Source organism: Stegodyphus dumicola, chromosome 4 (genome assembly GCF_044657685.1).
Source record: "Stegodyphus dumicola isolate Sdum_Otavi_A_Nest chromosome 4, ASM4465768v1".
Classification (NCBI taxonomy): Eukaryota; Metazoa; Arthropoda; class Arachnida; order Araneae; family Eresidae; genus Stegodyphus; species Stegodyphus dumicola.
In genome coordinates, this window is record NC_140771.1 from 44,224,167 (window position 1) to 44,243,981 (window position 19,815).

Consider the following 19,815-nt stretch of genomic DNA (forward strand, 5'->3'; position numbering starts at 1 on the left):
TAATTAAAATTAATGCAAACAAACAAAGGATTAATTATTGCGAACAAATCTACAATATCATTTAAATTCTGAGAGCATATGTAAATCAAGTGCAAGTATGAAAACATGAATAGATATAAAATTAAAATTCCAAATATTATTTAATACTAAAAAATTTTATTTATAAAAATGCATGTGAATGATTGTTGAGAAGGCACGAGACAGACTTATCAAGGGCAAGTTGCCTCCAAACCTAACTCTTCAATTATTTAATTTGTGTTTCGTCATCCATGTAGACAAGGGTAAAAGTCAAAACCAAAAGTAATACCAAATGTAGTGAATTACTAAAAAGAAATTTAAACAAGTGGAATTTTGAGATTAAAAGACAAGAACTAAAAAGAAGAAATTAATAAATAAGAGTAGAAAACCAAAGACCATTAAAGACTTTTGACTGTACTAGTTTAATTTTTAAAACCTTTTTTGATATTCTATGGATTTAATCTTGCCTACAGAAACTTCCCCGACACGAATTATGAATATAAATTAAAATGAAGCTAGACATTTTCTATAAAAAATAATACATAAATTATACTTAAATAATACTAAAAAGGCAAGTAAATAGTAAGTTTTAATTTAACTTACCAACTATATTTCTTTTTGGGGAGTGGAGCAGTGCCAAACTAAGTGATGTTAAGAGTGTGTTTTGCAAATTTTAAATAGAGGGCGCTAATGTAAGGTTAAGTTGAGTGTAAAGCTGCTTTCTGTGATGAATTTAAAAAAAACCTATTCTGTAAACTTTTAAGTAATGTAAAATGTATGTTCTGTTGTAAAAATGTGTAAAAAAATTGTAAAATGCAAAGTGTAACGTTATGTGAAAAAATGTTGCAAACTATTAAGGAATGTAAAATATTAAGGATGTAAAAATTGAAAATGTTTTTGAAAAAAAGTATGAATAAAATTATTATGACGTAAAATTTAATTTTAATTAATATAAAAAAATTTTTTTTAATGTTATATTTAAAGAAAGAAATATATTTTAAAATTCTAAATTTTTTAAGACTGTAATCTGTTTTAATCAAAACTTTACTAAATACTCGCCAAAAGTAAGGAAAATTAGAAAAAGATAATAATCTTCACTCAATTCGGGATACAATTGAGACTTTTGAAAAGAGTTGGCCCTTTATTAGTAAAAGCAAAGAATCCAGTATTGATTAAATATACATATTTACAAATTTTTACAATAAATATTTACAAGATTATCCCTTAAACACGAATTGAAAGATTGAAGAGTTAGGTTTGGAGGCAACTTTCCCTTGATAAGTCTGTCTCCTGCCTGCTTAACAATCATTCACTTTTGCATTTTGGTACTATTCGGTTTTGAGGGCTGTAAAAAATTGCCAAACTCTTGCTGATGCCAGTGCTGCCAAAAATAATTGCGGCAACCATAACGCAAGAAAGGGAGTATAATAGTAAATAAATATGTATGATTGATGTTTAATTTAGATGAAAGGTTAATTTCATATAATACTTTTTTATTATTATAATTTATATAAAAAAGGCTAAACATGATTCAATGGGAGCATAAGAGTAAAAAACTATTTCAGATCATTATTATAATTTATATAAAAATTCCTAAACATAACTGAATGGATGCCTGCATCGCTATTCCGCTACCGAGTTATCGCTAAAGCATAATTTTGTTGGTTGTTCAAACATAATTTTCCATGGATTTTTGTCAATTTTCTTTTACTTTTTAAGTGAAAATAGGTCGATGTGTACATATATAAAGGGTGTGCACAGTGCCATTTTTGTGCAAATCTAGGATTTTTTAACGTGAAAATAGGTCGATGTATACATGGATACCGAGTATGTGCAATTCTTAAAAACATGACAAGCAAAGGGTGGTTCTGCACTTTACTCAAAATGCTATTGCAGACTTTTCGTCATGGGCAATTCCCAAATTGTTAAATCCATAGAATATCAAAAAAGGTTTTAAAAATTAAACTAGTACAGTCAAAAGTCTTTAATCCGGACTCGTCGGGACTTCGGCGATTCCGGATTATAGATCATCAGTTTAAATCTGGTAAGAGGGCATGCAGAAATTATAAAATTAAAAATATGAAACCGAAATTTATAAAATAATGAGCAATTATGATCTAAAGGGTATCAAAATTTACCAAAAAAGAAGCCTAATATTTATTTGTTTACTTTATTAAACATTTCTTTCAACGCGCGGATGCGTAAAGCATACCTTACGCATAGCCGAAATTAGAAAATTGCAACCAGAAAACTATTTGATTTGTATTCGTGATATTTATAATGACGTGGAATTTGATTTAAATCATATCAAAGACGGAGTACATCGAAATTAAATACTACATTTAGTAAGGAATTATAAGCCGAATAAAATAAAAACATCTGCCCTGAAGATAACGATAGTGTTGAGAGATCAACTTCCAGTCCATTGCGCGCCGCGACGCCCCCCCCCCCGCACAGAGCAGCGTGAAATTGATATACAGATTTCGGAACGGTTAGATAAACAAAGGATATGCTTTTATCCATTTTTTGTTTGATGGACATCGAAACATACTTTCGTTTTCTAGATCCTTTGGGAGCTCCAGCATCGGAAATTCTATTTGACATAATTGAAAGTTCAAGCTTACTTTTAGAAAATTGCTCTTACAGTCTGCAAAAAATAATAAGCCGGATCCAATTCGAAGATTAAGGAACAACGCAATTATCAACATTAACTGAAATAGATAATTAGATAATTTTAGCTTATACCGTCCGTTATACATTAAACGCGCACGCGAAAACTTGCGCAGTCGTAAATGTCTTGCGCGCACGAGTAAAACGCCTATGCGCATGCATCAATGCGGCGCATGCGCAGAAAGATTTTAGCTTTGAGGTCTGGATTATAGATCATTCCGGATTACGGGTGTCCGAATTAACGACTTTTGACTGTATTTCAATGGCGTCTTAAGAAATATAGAACTATATAAACTTAAGCAATCTGAAATCAGCGCGTTTGCTAGATTTGGCGCTTTTGCGCATACATGTTCACTGCAATTTTTTTACGGTCCTCAAAATGGAATAGTACCTGCATTTTTATAAATAAAATTTTTTAGGATTAAATAATATTTGGAATTTAAATTTTACATTTATTCATGATATTGTAGATTAGTTCACAATAATTAATCCTTTATTTGTTTGCATTAAATTTCATTTAAATTTGCTTTTTACAAATAGAGAATGTTTGTTAAATTAATATATATATATATATCGTTGCATATAAAATGAAATAAATCAGCAGATGATAATATGGCACAGGTAATAATATACGCTTATAAAAGAAAAAAAAAAGTATTTTATTAGGCTTTATTAACAAAAATGAGACTAAAGAAATACCAAGTAAATAACCCTCAGTAAAAGTTTTTTTTTTCTGGGGGGGGGAATTTGAAAGTTCAAAATAACAGGTTGCAATTCATTGAAGATTGCAGCAAAACACGTAAATCACATTTTCCGTCATTATCACTTATAACAAATATGCCAAATTTCAAAACCCACTAATACATAAATTCACTTATATCTTGGGAAATTTTAAATAAAAAACTAATTTTTTGCAGGTATGCCAAGAAATTGATGGCAAGCTTTTGCTCAGTTATAATTCAAAAATACATGCAAATTTCATTTGAACTGAAACTAAATTTCAAACTGTGAAAGAAGGAATCAAGTAAGTTTAATAATAAAAAAATAGATATTAATAAATATATACCAAATTCAAGTATAAAATTTTAAGAGGTAATTTTTTAAAAGCTACTTGAGTGATTTTTTACAAAACTTGGCACTTTGATATAATTTGAGACATACAATCAAAATATGGGGGGGGGGGCAGAAATCGGTATGCCATTTCAGGAAAAGTCCGATTTAGAGACAAAATACCTGTTAGAATATTATATATATAAATCTAATATAATCCTAAGCCATGATTTTGAGATATGAAAAACGCAAGTTAAATTTCGTCAATCGGCTCTGTAGAACAGATTTAGAATTTTTCTTTTTTTTTTTCTTTCTGGGGGTGTAGAGTATATAAGGCAATATTTTCTACTTAAAATGTGAACTACAAAATAAAACAAGAATTATTCTGTTTAATTTACCTGTTGAAAACTGATATAATTTCACTATATAAAACATAATTATAAAAGTATATATATATTTTTATACACATTTTACTTTTATAAAGAGATGTATGGTCACACAATGCTTGATAAGCATTTGACTTCTAGAATTTTTCAATGATTCAAGACATTTGTTTCTTTTTTAATTAAATCTAACTAACTTTCTAACGTTAAAGTATAAAAAATGCATAATAAATTAATATACAAGACTAAATACATGAATGAATGAGGATAGTCATGAAAACAGCCACATTATATAACAAGAGCAGCTATGGGTTTATACAGATTAAAAAAGCTCCTTCTTGGAGAATAAAATTTTGATTTATGATCTTGATGGTGCAAAATGAAGACAGAAAATACCCCTTTCAGAAAAATGAACTGTTCATGTGTATAAGTATAAATTGGTTTAACAAATTTTATTACAAATCATTTTGAAAAAAAAAATATGTACAAATTTCTGCACAAAAGAATAAAGTTCTTAATACATTGATTCTGAGCATCAGAATTATTTTTCTTTAGAAGCCATATGCCTCATCAATTGACTTGTTAATTTTTCTATCTTTTTCACATCTTGAGTATGTTCAGTCAGATACATCAAGCACTGAAAAGATAATAGCAAATTTAAAACAGAAGTAGTAAAATTATACGTGAACAAAATATTTATATCAAGATGTAAAAATTCCGTAAATTTTTTTCAAACGACTAATATAAATCAGTGCCTCATTATATATTTCAATAAGTAATTCATCAAATGTGATAAATGCGATATATATCCTCAACAAGAATGTGAAAGAAGAATTTAAAAAAAAAAAAAAAAAAAAGTGATCAAAGTTGGCTTGAAATGGATCAAAGTGTTAAAATATTTTAAGAAATGAATAGTAGTAAAATAATTATTATCAGTTACCTCTTTTCCATTTCTGTATTATACCTTCACAACTGATGATAAATGAATATTTTATGGCAACAAAAAGTGAAGAGTGCAATGCCTCAATAAAGAGAAACTACCAAAATAAATGTCTAAACCTGACCTGCAGGTCTCTGAACCATGGGCTGGCAAGACTACAGTGTATTACAATTTTTTGCATAAGGGCATTTATCACAAGTGATATGCACTACCATCAGCTGAATGGATTTCAACAAAAATTATGCAACCAATAACTGCTTATCCGTTATTTGGGTTCCATACTTCTCTAACATAAGGATTACCGTAGATACCTATTAGAAACATGCAAAAAATCAATGCCTTGAAGTATGAGGTCTTTCTATCATCAGTATTCATAAGTGGAGGGTAATGAGTTCACATTAATTCATATTTACATAAATTTCATCATTTGGATCACTTCTTGAAGAGCCAATGTCTCACTAACCAGGATGTTATGATTTTATGCCATTAACAATCTTACATTATGGAAACATCAGTTACTGGCTATTGTGGTACTTTTGCACTGAAAGTACATTGAACAGAATATCACTGCTGAGGGCAAATATTTTTCTAAATACAATATATTTCTTCATCGGCTCCTGCCTTTTATTATTTTACTTGTTTTAAGCAATTACAGTACGAAACCAGACTTGGGAAGGACTGAAAATAACATGCTTGCTCAAAATCACTGCAAACTAATTTTCCTGCAGTTATATCATCTGATTACTGAGAAGCAATACTTGATTCAAATTCTTTTCTATTACAAAACTGGAAAGGGGTAAAACTCCTGTCTGAGTTCTTGTATATATATATATATAAAATCTAAAAGCTTACAGATTTATCATTATGCCCAAAGGGGTGTTTTTTTAACGTTTTTGTGTTACCTTTATTTATTAAATATCATGTTCTTCGCACTTAAACCATAAAATTAAATTCAACAGCGATCTCCTATCAAAAAAGCTTTCAAGTTCAGTAAAGTTTCAGATTCACAGAAAGAAATGATTAGGCATCTTATCGCTCATAATGTGAAATTCAAAAATAAACCTTTGAAACCAAATCTAACTGCGAGAGAAAGAGCTACAATGCACGAAATTCATTCTAACCCAGATATTATCATTTCAAACGCCGACAAAGGTGGCCAATAGTCGTCATGCATAAGAACACTTGTATCGATGGTGTCACTAAACTCTTAAACGAAGGACCATATAATCCGATCCCTAAAGATCCTTTACCTTGGGACCTGTCAAAAATAAAAACTGCGATCAAATCTTCCCAAATCATTACAAGCAACTTAAAACATTCACTTATCCCATCTGTTGCGAATTGTGCCAGATTATATGCTCTTCCCAAAATTCATAAAAGTGGTATTCCTTTCCGCCCTATTGTATCAAATTTAGGTACTGCCTCGTATCCATTAGCTAAATATTTAGTTTCTAGATTTTCAACTCTATTAGACAATAACATTTACATCATAAAAAATTCAATAGAGTTTGTAAAAAAGGTTAAAAACATTTCTCCTAGAAATTTACTCATGGTTTCTTTTGATGTAAAATCATTATTCACCAATGTTCCAGTGGAGGGTGCATTAACCCCTTCGCGCTGACTGTCATGTATACGTGCCAGCAATGAACACACTTATCTACCGGCCGACACGCAGGCGTGCCAGAGCATTGTTGTGTTTACTACCGACTGTCACGTATTTGTGCCAGTACCTTGGAACGTTTATCAAGCTATAATTTCTGCCACAAGATGGCACTGTATGTCCATATGGTTTCAGATACATGTACATTAGACCTTCTACTCGAAATGAGAGAAGCATGACTCGCATACACGTGTTTTTGATTATATAAACAAACGGGGAACTAAATGTTTCCGAATGGCGTGATTTATGACGTCTCTTTAAATCGCACTTTATTCGCACGTGGTAGTTGTTTATTGTACGTTTTATATGTGCTAAAGCGTTGAGTATTTCGGTTTACAGTTCAGTTTTTAGAAAATAATTAGATCTTGTTAGACGTGAATTCTTTCTGTTTTTACCGTTTCAATGTCGAAGCGTTGAAAATGTTTAACAGAGCATGAAATAGCAGAAATGATGCAAAATATTTCAGATATTGATTCTGAAATTCTGATATTGATTCTGAAAGATTAACTGAAAGACATTTTCCAAAACTTTGTTCAGAAGAGACTGATAAGAAAATGAGACGACGATGCTTCGTTTGTTCACATTCCCGGAAAAATCCTCCAAAATGGCAAATGAGTTATTACGAGTTCAAGGAATGTAATGTAGGACTGTCTGTAGATCCCTGTTTTTAAATTTTTCATACGAAAAGAGAATTTTAAGTAATATATTTAGTTTTCAGATGTATAATGTTAAAAGTCATAAAATGGTGAGTAATTAAAATAAAATGTGTAAAATATGCTATTAAACAAGAAATAAGGTAATTAAAGTACATATATAAAAATATCTATAAAGCATAAGTCGTTTAAATACTCTATAGAGCATTATTAAATAATGCGTTGATACATCGGAAATTTCATGGATTTAGGCTTAGTAGCAAAAAAGCCCCCGGCCCTGGAGAGACGCTCGCGGAAGACACTGCCGGCCTCCGCGATAAGCGCGCGTTTTCGCTACCCGGCTCGAAGGAGTTAAGATGTCTAGAAACCAGACTTTGTGAATTTCATTTCTCTTGCATCGAAATTGATGAGTTAATTTCTCTCCCTCAACTCTGTTTGAAACAAACACATTTTGTTTTCCAAAATAAATATTACAAGCAAACTGAGGGATTAGCCATGGGAAGTCCCCTCAGTCCCATCCTGGCTGATATCTACATGCATTATTATGAATCAAAATTGTTTGAAACTTTAAACTTCCCGGCATGGTTCCGCTACGTAGACGATACTTTTACCCTGTTTGAAAGTAATAAAGATGATTTAAATAAAGTTTTTTCAACAATGAATTCTATTGATCCTGCTATTCAGTTCACTTTTGAACTTGAGACTTGCAATTCTCTTCCATTTCTCAACATTCTCATCACACGTAACACATCCAACTTCAGTACTACAGTTTACCGTAAACTTTCATTGGTTTGCCTTCCACCACACTTTAAATCATGTCATCCGACTAAACAAAAGCTAGCCTCATTTTATTCCTATATTTTCCGTGCTTTTCAAGTTTGCTCCTCCAAACTATCCCTTGATGAAGAACTAAATTATTTAAAAGCAATAGCTATTGACAGTGGCTTTTCACCCAACATTATTAATCAAGCAGTTAAAAAATTCTCATCTCAACACACTAAAAGGCACACTTTTGTTTTAGGAGATTATAAAAATTCTGTTGTCATTCCCTTTTTCCCATTAATTAGCTATAAAATTGCACATATTTTGCAGAAATTTAACTTACGGGTCATTTATTCTCCCATCAATAAAATTCTGAGTTCCATACTCAAAGACCCCATTCCGGATATGAATTCCTGGGGTATTTATAGGATTTCTTGCCAGTGTGGTTTAATTTACATTGGCCAAACTAAGAGAGCCTTAAAATTTCGCGTCAAGGAACATGAGGCATATGTTAGAAAAAAGGAAACACAGTAGTCTTCAGTTGCTCAACATTGTTGGTACGAAAATCACACTTTCAATTTTTCTGCTGCCAAAATTATTCAAAAAACATCTTCCATTGGAGAACTGGATTTTCTAGAGGCATTTTACATTCAAAAAAATATTTCTGTTCTAGTTAACAATCCTAATTCCAATCCATCTTTGCCTTCGGCCTTTAAAAAAATTATGTTTTAGTTCTGGTTTCATCAACAGATGGTGCCACTTGCTTATTCTTGTCCAGGCTTTCTAATCTTATCTAATCATAATATCCTATTTCATTCACTTGCGGTTTTGCAGCTGAGGATGGTGATTCGGTAAAACCATCGAAACTAGTCCTGTGAAAATTTTGAAAATATAAGGCTGATTTTTGTTGTTTGATTCCTGAATTAGTGAAGAAACATTTTAGATTCAGATAAGAAATTTTTTTTTTAATTTAGAAATTATCATAGTGAACTTCACAACAATTATAAAATTCTCACTCTCTTTCTCTTTTTTCCCCCCAACTTCCTTAGTATTAATAAGATTAAAATTTGACATACCGTGTGATTGTCTGTAATTTTTATGATTAATTTGCCATCACAGTGTCGATACTTCATAGTGAAACGAACCTAAAATAATACAAGGTTTTTAAAATACTTCAAATGAATAGCAACACACTAAAAAATAATAATAAATAAGTAATATAATATAAATAAGTAAAATATTTATTCCAATGTAAAAAATTTCTCTTTGTTCAAGTGAAGAGACTCTATTTATTAAAGCCCACCAGCGGCCGAGCGGTAACATCGCTGAACACTGGTAGTACGGTCTGAGGTTCGAATCCCGCGAACGGGCTGGCTGCATGGGTGTTTTCGTGGTTTTCCCCATGTGTAACGTGTATACGAGCCAGTTTCCCTTAAAAAGTCCTCCACGAAGGCATCCCTCCCTTAAGGCAGATAGCCCTCGAGTGCTTTGCCGTAACCTAATAAACCAAATCAAACTATTTATTAAAAATAATTATTCCAACCAAAATATAAATGTAAAAAAATTTTCTTCTTATCATTATTTGCACAATTTTGAAAATAAAGTCAAACTCTGGTAAGACAAAATTGAAGACATCATTAAGAAGAAATTAAAAGTATTGGAACTTACAGCAAATTATGCCTAAAAAACACCTAAGATTCTACTTAGAGGTATATATTACATATTAAATAAAGAATTTCCCAAAAATTTCAATACATTAAAGATGAAGATACAACAAAATCGAATGGAACAATAGGAATTGAGAAATTTAGTTTTATCATGTTTCTATTAGAAATATACTCCTAAGATATGAGAAGTATATAATTCATGCAGCATTTTTTTTCAAACATAAAACGTGAATTATAAGTAACATGAAAACATAAGCTTATGTAAAATAATTAGAGGGGATGTGCCAACGTAAAAGCAATAACTAAATTGTTTGGTACTTTCTTGTCATAATGGCAACCACATAAATCTAAAAAAAATTTGAAAGTTGAAAATTTCATATTTGAAATTTACATGTTATAGATTAGATGCTTAAATTTGCGAGTTTTGATGACCATGTGCAGTACTTTTCTGTGTTTGGGACTAGATTCAGAAATGCATGTATGCACATATAAACGCACATACATACTTTCTGAATTTGGTCCCAATCACAGAAAAGTACCCCACGTGCAGCAGCTATGTTAATAAGATGTATATATATTTTCTTTCATTTGGAATATTTTCAAACCGTTAAAAAGCAGAAGTATGTGAAAAAAACTTGAAAGTTTGGAAGCAAACAGAAATTTTCTTAAAGATGTCATTTTTTTGATTCTGAACAAAAATATAGTACAGTATAAAGTCTTTAATCTGGGCCTCAAAGCTACAAACTTTCTTCGCATGCATAAACGCATTATGCGTTTAAGCATGCGCATAATACATTTACGCATGTGCTTTAATGTATAACGGACGGTATAAGCTAGGCTAAAATTATCTAATTATCTATTTCAGTTAATGTTGCAGATTGCATTGTTCTTTAATCTTCTAATTGGATCCGGCTTATTATTTTTTGCAGACTGTTAGAGCAATTTTATAAAAAGTAAGCTTGAACTTTCGATTATGTTAAAAAAAGTTTCCAATTCTGGAGCTGCCAAAGGATCTACAAAGCGAAAGCATGTTTCGATGTCCATCAAACAAAAAGTGGAATTGCTACAAAAAATGGTTAAAGGCATGAAGAAAGTGACAGAGAGGTGACTTGTTCCGGTACAACTCTGATATACGCCCTAATTTCACCAAATGTGGTGATATATGTTCTGTGCTGGTTTTTGGCACAATTGCGTGTTGTATGGCAACCCTGTTGACATTGAAAAATCTTTCGCTGGAGCTCGTTGGTACGTGTCATGCTCTGTGTCTGAGAAGACAGGGGGAAAAGATAAAATGATGGAAGTTGTTGAATTGAAGTTCCACAAAAGGAAATATCGTGACCATCCTGCTGAGGGTCAGTGGGTATTTGGAGGCGTGAAAAGAGGATCTGGGAGATTATTTTTAGTGGCTGTGCATGATAGAAGTAGGGATTTGTGATTTTATTTATTTGTGAACCATAGTATGAATTTTCTGGATAGTGCGTCTGGCTGTCATATAAATACGATAATGATTACGTGGCGGCATGAAACTGGTATTTCTGCTGTTCGAAAAAGCATTAATTCATGGTAATGCATTTTATTTTATTCTTGTTCTTATTTTGTTGAATGTTATGCTCATTGGTTTTTTAGTATGAATTTCTGTCGTTATTGCTGTTTTTTTAATTGTTTGAAATTTATTTTAGTTTATCTTGTTGATTCGTGCGTAGTGTCTAGATTGTGCAATTCGTAGATGTTTTTTAAAGTTGAAACAGAACGCTGTGTACATGGTATTCTTTGAAATTTATTTTTGTTATGTTAATTTATTAAAGCGAGGTGACCGTAGTTCAGAGATTCGTTTGTTGCCTGATTGTGCCATTCGTAGATGTTTTTTTAAGTTAAAACATATCGCTGTGTACATGGTTTCTTGTCAAATATTTTTGGTTAGAAACTTTACGTTTTTGCTATCTAAATTTTTTGTTTCAGATTTTTAGCTTAAATTGTGTGCTCAAAACCTGTTTTTTGCATGTGCGAAAACCGCGTTTTAGGAGACATTTTAGGCTTAAAGTTTGAAATGTAGACAAAACATTTAGATAGTAATATGGCAGCGTGGAGTTTCTCACCAAAAATGTTTGGCCAGAAATTTGGCGACTTAAGGGCGCGTATCAGAGTAGTTCCTTTGTTTCTCTAACCATTCCGAAATCTGTTTATGAATTTCAAACTGCTCTGCGGTAGGGGGCATGTCACGGCACGCAATGAACTGGAAGTTGATCCGTCAGCACTATTCTCATCTTCAGGACAGATGTTTTTATTTTATTTGGCTTATAATTCCTTACTAAATATAGTGTTTCATCTCGATGTACTCCGATATGATTTAAATCAATTTTTCGTCATTATAAATATCACAAATACACATCAAATAGTTTTCTGGTTGCAATTTTCTAATTTCGACTATGCGTAACATATGCTTTATGCATGAGCACATTGAAAGAAATGTTTAATAAAGTAAACAAATAAATATTAAGCTTTCTTTTGTAAATTTTGATACCCTTTAGATCATAATTGCTCTTTATTTCATAAATTACAGTTTCATATTTTTAATTTTATAATTTCTGCATGCCATCTTACCAGATTTAAATTGATGATCTATAATCTGAAATCGCCAAAGTCCCGACAAGTCTGGATTAAAGACTTTTGACAGCATTATTTTATTTACTGGCTAAAATTCCACAAGAGGGGTAAGTTGGCGACAAACTATTTTGGCCTTCAAAACTTGGCAAATTTTTTAGGTGCACTAAAATATGATTTTTAAACGTAAACAGAAAAGTTTTGCAGTAGCGAAATGCCATTATGTAAACAGAATAGTAAAATGAGATGATAAAATACTAGATGAGTAAAACAAAGTCGAACAGATTTGCAAGTAAAAGCATAGTCCTATATATATGTAATTAATCATAAAATAGTAGAATGAACAATTCTTGTAAATAATTATTGAGTAAATAAATGTATACACTTATCATATCAGAGCACTGCAAAGTCAGTTTTAAACATAAACAGAACAGCAAATTATGCATATTCAGCATCATAAACTAACTAAAATATTCAAGTTACTATGGTCCTGGAATTCAACACACTAACCAACTTTCGTTCAAAGATTTAAATATTCCACTTCTTTCGATTGCCACATGCAAGAAACAAAACTAAAAAAAAAAAAAAAAAAAAAAAATTAACTAACTTAAATTAAATGAAAACATTCATAAATTATAAACTTCATGTCATATGAAATCCAACATTCTCCCACCAACAACAGCTTAACCTTCTGCAAATATTTATATAAATATAATATTAAACATATATATAACAATAATATTAAACAGTAAAACTGTTAAAAACAAACACAGTATTTCAAAATTAAATTTAAAAAAAAATCTGGCTACACTAAATTCGCACTCTTACAGTTACCAAAATAAAGCTCTAGGTTTGCCACAAGAAAAACATACAGCCGGAAACCACAACCAAATTAAAATCGCTTCAAATAAAAAACTCTTGCCAAGCTTGGCGCTCACCCCGATTATGGAATTTTAACCTAGTTACCTTTCTTAATGGCCTTCTACAGAGCTCTGTTTACAGGTTATGGTAATTATAGATCTTGCACAATTTTTCCCGAAGTGATATTACCAATAAAAATGTATTCAGTTTTCTTTAAAGCATAACTTTACATGAACAGTATGTTATCAGTATATTATTTAAACCAGTATATTATTAAATAGTATTATATAATTTTAAATAAACATTATATACCAAGAACAAATTTTTGTAAGATTTTACTTTCTTGGACGTGGATTTAAATATACTACAAGCATTCTGCTATAATTTCTGTCATTTTTCCTAATAACAGAATAAATTTTTAGTTTACTATTACAGTGAAAAGTCGTTAATTCGGACCTCAAAGCTACAAACTTTCTGCACATGCATAGCGTTTACCGTGCGCGTAAGACCTTTACGGCTGTGCGAACATGCATGTGTGCATGCGCATAATACGTTTACGCTTGCGCGTTTAATGTATAACGGACGGTATAAGCTAAGCTAAAATTATCTAATTCAGTTAATGTTGCAGATTGCGTTGTTCCTTAATCTTCGAATTGGATCCGGCTTATTATTTTTTGCAGACTGTTAGAGCAATTTTATAAAAGTAAGCTTGAAGTTTCGATTATGTCAAATAGAATTTCTGATATATATTTACTAATATGTAAAGGATCTACAAAGCGAAAGTAAGTTTCGAAGTCCATTAAACAAAAAGTGGAATTGCGGGAAAAATTGGATAAAGGCATATCCTTTGTTTCTTAACCATTCCGAAATCTGTTTATCAATTTCACTCTGCTCTGCGGGGGGGGGGGGGGGCCTTGAACTGGAAGTTGATCTGTCAGCACTATCGTTATCTTCAGAGCAGATTTTTTTTATTTTATTCAGCTTATAATTCCTTACTAAATGTAGTATTTCATCTCAATGTATTCCGTCTTTGATATGATTTAAATCAAATTCCTCATCATTATAAATATCACGAGTACACATCAAATAGTTTTCTGGTTGCCATTTTCTAATTTCGACTACGCGTAATGTATGCTTTACGCATGCGCGGGTTGAAAGAAATGTTTAATAAAGTAAACAAATAAATATTAAGCTTTTTTTGTAAATTTTGATACCCTTTAGATCATAATTGTTCTTTATTTCATAAATTACAGTTTCATATTTTTAATTTTGTAATTTCTGCATGCCATCTTACCAGATTCAAACTGATGATCTATAATCCGGAATCGCCGAAGTCCCGACGAGTCCGGATTAACGACTTTTGACTGTATTCTGTGTACATATTTTGATTTTTTATCCCTCCCTCATATGCACAGCTGATCTTTGAATGTCGCTGGGAATGGAACTGAAATAAATACTGATATTTAGTTTTAAAATGAGGCATTTTTAGTCTTGCCTTAATTACAGAATTATGAGAAGGAGGCAATAAAGACACAAATCTAATGAAACATTCGTTTAATATCCCTTTTACATAAAATATAAAGCAAAAACAAACTTTCATGTCAAAAATGTATTGGCAAAATTATACAGCAAAATGTGTTAACAAAATTTAATACTTTGTAATCATAACTTTTTTGCATTTATAACAGCTTGCCATATATTCCTTACAGAGAAAATCCTGCGAATGGGCTGGCTGCATGGGCGTTTTCCCCATGTGTAACGCGTATACGAGCCAGTTTCCCTTAGAAAGTCCTCCACGAAAGGCATCCCTCTCCTTAGGCAGATAGCCCTAGTGTGCTTTGCCATAATTAAATACACCAACACCACACCACCTTACAGAGAAAAACCAAAGTCTGGGTTGTTGAAAACGTCCTGTTAGGAATTTTGTGCCATTCTTGCAGGAGTATACACTTAAGCTCATCTTTACACGAAATTTTATGTTTCCTGACTTCTACGTCTAATTCGTGCCATAAATTAGACCTAGAAGTCAGGTCTAATTTGTGCCATAAATTTTCAATTGAATTTATGTCAGGCGATTAAGGCGGTTCTTTAATTGACGAGGAGCGTTATAAAGCAACTACTGCCAGGTGAAGTTTACTGTATCCTTAGTGTCACTGTCCTATTGAAACACAAATGATGTTCCTAAGCCAAGTTTTTGGGCATTGAATTTCATGTTATGGCACAATATGCCAATGTACGTATGTGATGTCATAATACTATCAGTTAATAATATCATAATACATCCCTCTAACATGTTTTACAGTCGGTGTTAAATTTTGTTTTTGAAGTTTAGTCTTAGGCTTTCTCCACTCATTTTGTTGTCCATCATTCACAAAAATGTTAAACTTTGATTCGTTGGTCAAAATAACTGTGTTCCAAAATGCGTCTGATAAATTAACACGAGATTTTGCAAATTCCAATCTCTTTTTGCTGTTTATTTCTGAAATAAAGGTTTCTTTCTAGCTGCCTTTTCATAATAACTTCCTCTATGTCAAACATTCCATATAGTCTGTATACTAAAAGTTTTATGCAAAGTATTAGCCAATATCTTTGGCTAACTGAGGTGCATTTATTTTATGCTTTTTCTTAACTTCTTTGATAATGTCCCATTTTATCTTGCAGAAAATATTCAAGGCCATCCATTTTTAATCATATTTTCCGTCGATCCTATCTCTTTGAAGTACAGTCAAAAGTCGTTAATCCGGACTCGTCTGGACTTCGGCGATTCCGGATTATAGATCATCAGTTTAAATCTCATAAGATGGTATGCAGAAATTCTAAAATTAAAAATATGAAACCATAATTTATGAAATAAAGAAAAGGGTATCAAAATTTACACACACACACACATACACACACAAAAAAAAAAAAAAAAAAAAAAAAAAAAAAAGGCTTAATATTTATTTGTTTACTTTATTAAACATTTCTTTCAATGTAAGTTGCTTCAATTTATGTGATAATACTTTCTCTTTAATTCTATAAACAGACATAATTTCTTGTTCAGTTACAAAGTTCCACTGTTCAAGTCCCGTAATTGCTGTGCCAAGAATACCGACTAACTTGTCAATCGAAATTTTTTCGTTTTCACTAACCTCTCTGTCACATTCTTCATGTCTTTATCCATTTTTTGCAGCAATTCCACTTTTTGTTTGTTGGACATCGAAACATACTTTCGTTTTGTAGATCCTTTGGAAGTTCCAGCATCGAAAATTCTATTTGACATAATCGAAAGTTCAAGTTTACTTTTATAAAATTGCTCTTACAGTCTGCAAAAAATAATAAGCGAGATCCAATTCGAAGATTAAGGAACAACGAAATCATTAACATTAACTGAAATAGATAATTAGATAATTTTAGCTTACACCGTCCGTTATACATTAAACGTGCAGGTGAAAACGTATTCTGCACTTGCGCAGACGCATATGCGCAGTAGTCAAGGTCTTACGCGCATGTGCCAACATGGCACATGCGCAGAAAGTTTTTAGCTTTGAGGTCCGGATTATAGATCATTCCGGATTATGGGTGTTCGAATTAACGACTTTTGAATGTATTTTACAACAATTCTAACAGTAAATAAACTTATATTCAGTTGTAATCCTATAGCACAATTAGTTAAGCCCTCATTTCTGTGCTGAATAATCATGTTTTTAGCATTAACATCCAACTCCTTCGACTTCGAAGCCAGTTTATTACAGTATTAGCAAAATAATTTTTTTAAACTTTTGAAGTAGCACTGCAGACGTCATATTAACAGGGAACTTTGCCAATACTTTTTTTGGCATGCAAATTTACATTTTTGTGTGAAAGGAATATTAAATTGAAAGTTTTCTTAGATTTGTATGTTTGTTATGTCCAGCTAACATTGTCCAGCATTTCCTTTATTAAGAAATATGATCAATTATAAGCAATTGCCAATACTATTTTTACCCACTGTAAAACTGAAGCAGTTTATTAATGGTGTTCTTTTAAGTTAAATTATTAACCTTTATGTTTAAAAGAAATTCACACAATTTTATTTATAAACATACTATTGTTTAGAGATGAAGAATTCAAATCTGCAAAATTATGAATAATTTTAGTTCGACACTTGCTAAAATTCAGATTTTTTCATCTTAATATTGAATTATTTGAGATTATTAAAAGAATTAAAACAAAATATCTGTCCTAAAATAATTTAAAAAATTCTTGATTTGACATGAAACATACAAACTTGAAATTTTTTTCTGCAAGCAAGTTTAGTGATTTAATTCTAGTAAAAAGCCCAATAAGCATCATATGCATGTGTACAGAAGCAAACATGTACTTGAAATTGCATGCATTTAAATATAAGAAAATTTACTTCATAGTGAAAGAAAATTAGGGTGAAGTGCAGAATCACCCACTTATTTGGCACTTTTTACAAGTGTAAGAAGAATTGGATTTTTGTCAGTTTCCTTTGACTTTTTATGTGAAAATATATCGATGTGTACATCGACAAAATCAAGGGAGTGCGCAATGCGGAATTTGTGCAATTCTCTGATTTTTTTTAAAGTGAAAATAGGCTGATGTGTACATGGATAGCGAGTTATGTGCAATTCTTAAAAACATGCCAAACAGTAGGTGATTCTGTACTTTCCCCGAAAATTAAATATTAAGTTATTAAAACCAAATAATTTCTGAGAACGATCCTACAATATGTTTAAAAAAATAACATATGAAAAACAGTTTTTTTTTCCATATAAATTTATGGAACTCCAAATAATTAAGAGCATATGTGCATTTACAGTAAGTGTAGAAATTATTCATACAAGAGTGGCTTCGTAAAAGAACCTATCATTTTGGCATACTAATTCTATCGAAACTTCTTCAAAAGGCAATAACTAATAAAACACATTTACCAAATACACGTGAAAAGACATTGAATTAGCTTTTAGACATATGGGAAACTAAAAATTGTGGATTTACTGGCATGTAAAAAGTATTCATACATACACAATTTTGGCAGATTTTCTAATCACTTTAACACTGATAGCTGATGTCATTTATCTTGTGGGATAGATAAAATGACTGGGTGTAAATTTAAATGTCACAAGAAATGAAAAATTTTAATATGGGTCATATAGACAAAGAAACAAGTGTTTCTGAAACAGAATTAATATTAAGACTTTGTAAAGGAAGTAAATTGGACAGTAAAATTTCAATTTTAGTTGATTATCGAAAAAATTATTACCTTTAGAACAATGAAAATAGTGCTCGTTCAGAATGACCAAATCTACTTACATTAATTGATAGATAATTTCTGGCATGTTCATTTCAGAAAGATCTGAAAGTGAATACTCCTAAGCTTACAGCAGAACTGAGAAACATGGGAAAACCACTATCTGGCAGTATAATTCAAGGTACATGCAGAAAACAAGGTTTCCATAGCTGTGCTGCAAGACGAAATTTCTTTATGAATGAAAGCAACTGGAATTTACAGTTATCCTTCAACAAAAAAATACATAAATGAAAGACCAGAGTTCTAGAAGAACTTTATTTTTTCTGATGAAATTAAATTCAGTATTTTTGGATCTGATGTTAGGTGAATGGTGTGGAGGAAACAAAATACAGAAATGCATCCAAGAAATTTACTACGAACAGTAAGGTTTGGGATTTTACTGTCTAGTGTGACAAAAGTGAGTTTGGATAGTGAATATGTTTTCATTCATGATAGTGACCCCAAGCATATAGCCTTAAATGAACAGCTCTAGATATCATATAACATGCCAAAGTTTATGAAATTTCCTCCTCAGTCACCCGACCTCAATTCCACTGATAATTTATGGGAATCTCTTGATAAAAATTTTAGATACAGGCACATTTCTAATAAAAATGGCTAAATAACTGCTCTTAAACAAAAATGGGAGTCCATATCTAGCTCAGTAACAGCAAATTTGATAAAATCAATACCAAGGAGCCTCGAAGCCGTTACTCACGCTAAAGAATATCCTGCAAGTTATTAATTTAAATATATTTATGAAAATTTTCTACTTTATGCTTGTTGCACGAATACCTTTTTCACCCCAAGATGATGGATTGTTTTTGTTTTGTAAACAACTTCACGTATGCATTTATTTTTACGTAAATTTCAAATGGAAATATTAAAGTATATTTCTTCATACATATTTAATTATTGTGGAATTTGTAGTTTTTATCAACGAGGCACTTTTAGATCATAACACTTACTGTACGAATACTTTCTACACTCATTGTTATGTCCATGTAACATTCTGGTTACCTAGCTAACCTTACTTTCATAGGGTCCGTTATATATAATCTTTCTGCTGCTTTTGCAAATTCTTCCCATGTTGAGCAGTACGGCATAGTTACAAATATATGCAAGCAGTTATTCAAAAGAGTTCGTAAAGCAAATAGAGTTAATTCATTAATTCGCACAAATACTGACACGTATCACCGTCAAGTAATCAAAACTCACCACTTCCACTCACAATCATCGATTAAAAAAATGCTTCCACCTGAATTTCCGGTACAC

General features: G+C 31.3%; 1 protein-coding gene across 3 annotated transcripts; it reads right to left on the minus strand.

Annotated features, from left to right (window-relative positions):
• Positions 1–4,558: 4,558 nt before the first annotated feature.
• Srp9 (signal recognition particle 9) lies at positions 4,559–19,791 on the minus strand. 3 transcript variants are annotated; one of them, XM_035359379.2, is made up of 3 exons: positions 19,570–19,791; positions 9,213–9,281; positions 4,559–4,758 (listed from the first exon to the last, which is right to left on the minus strand). In XM_035359379.2, exons 1-3 carry the CDS (start codon positions 19,627–19,629, stop codon positions 4,663–4,665), a joined length of 225 nt encoding a protein of 74 aa, XP_035215270.1. In that variant the 5' UTR covers positions 19,630–19,791; the 3' UTR covers positions 4,559–4,662. The 3 variants fall into 3 exon arrangements, with proteins under 3 accessions (XP_035215270.1, XP_035215269.1, XP_085670906.1); XM_035359378.2 differs by having other exon boundaries at positions 19,575–19,782; XM_085814780.1 differs by having other exon boundaries at positions 19,509–19,635.
• Between the last annotated feature and the right edge of the window lie 24 nt (positions 19,792–19,815).

Bases quoted from the DNA above. Each gene is read 5' to 3' on its own strand.
- Srp9 (XM_035359378.2), bottom strand. From the start codon at position 19,646: ATGCCGTACTGCTCAACATGGGAAGAATTTGCAAAAGCAGCAGAAAGA. The intron at 9,282-19,574 runs GTAAGGTTAGCT...GTATTATTTTAG, and splicing joins ATATAACGGACCCTATGAAA to GTTCGTTTCACTATGAAGTA. The intron at 4,759-9,212 runs GTATGTCAAATT...TTATCTTTTCAG, and splicing joins AAATTACAGACAATCACACG to TGCTTGATGTATCTGACTGA.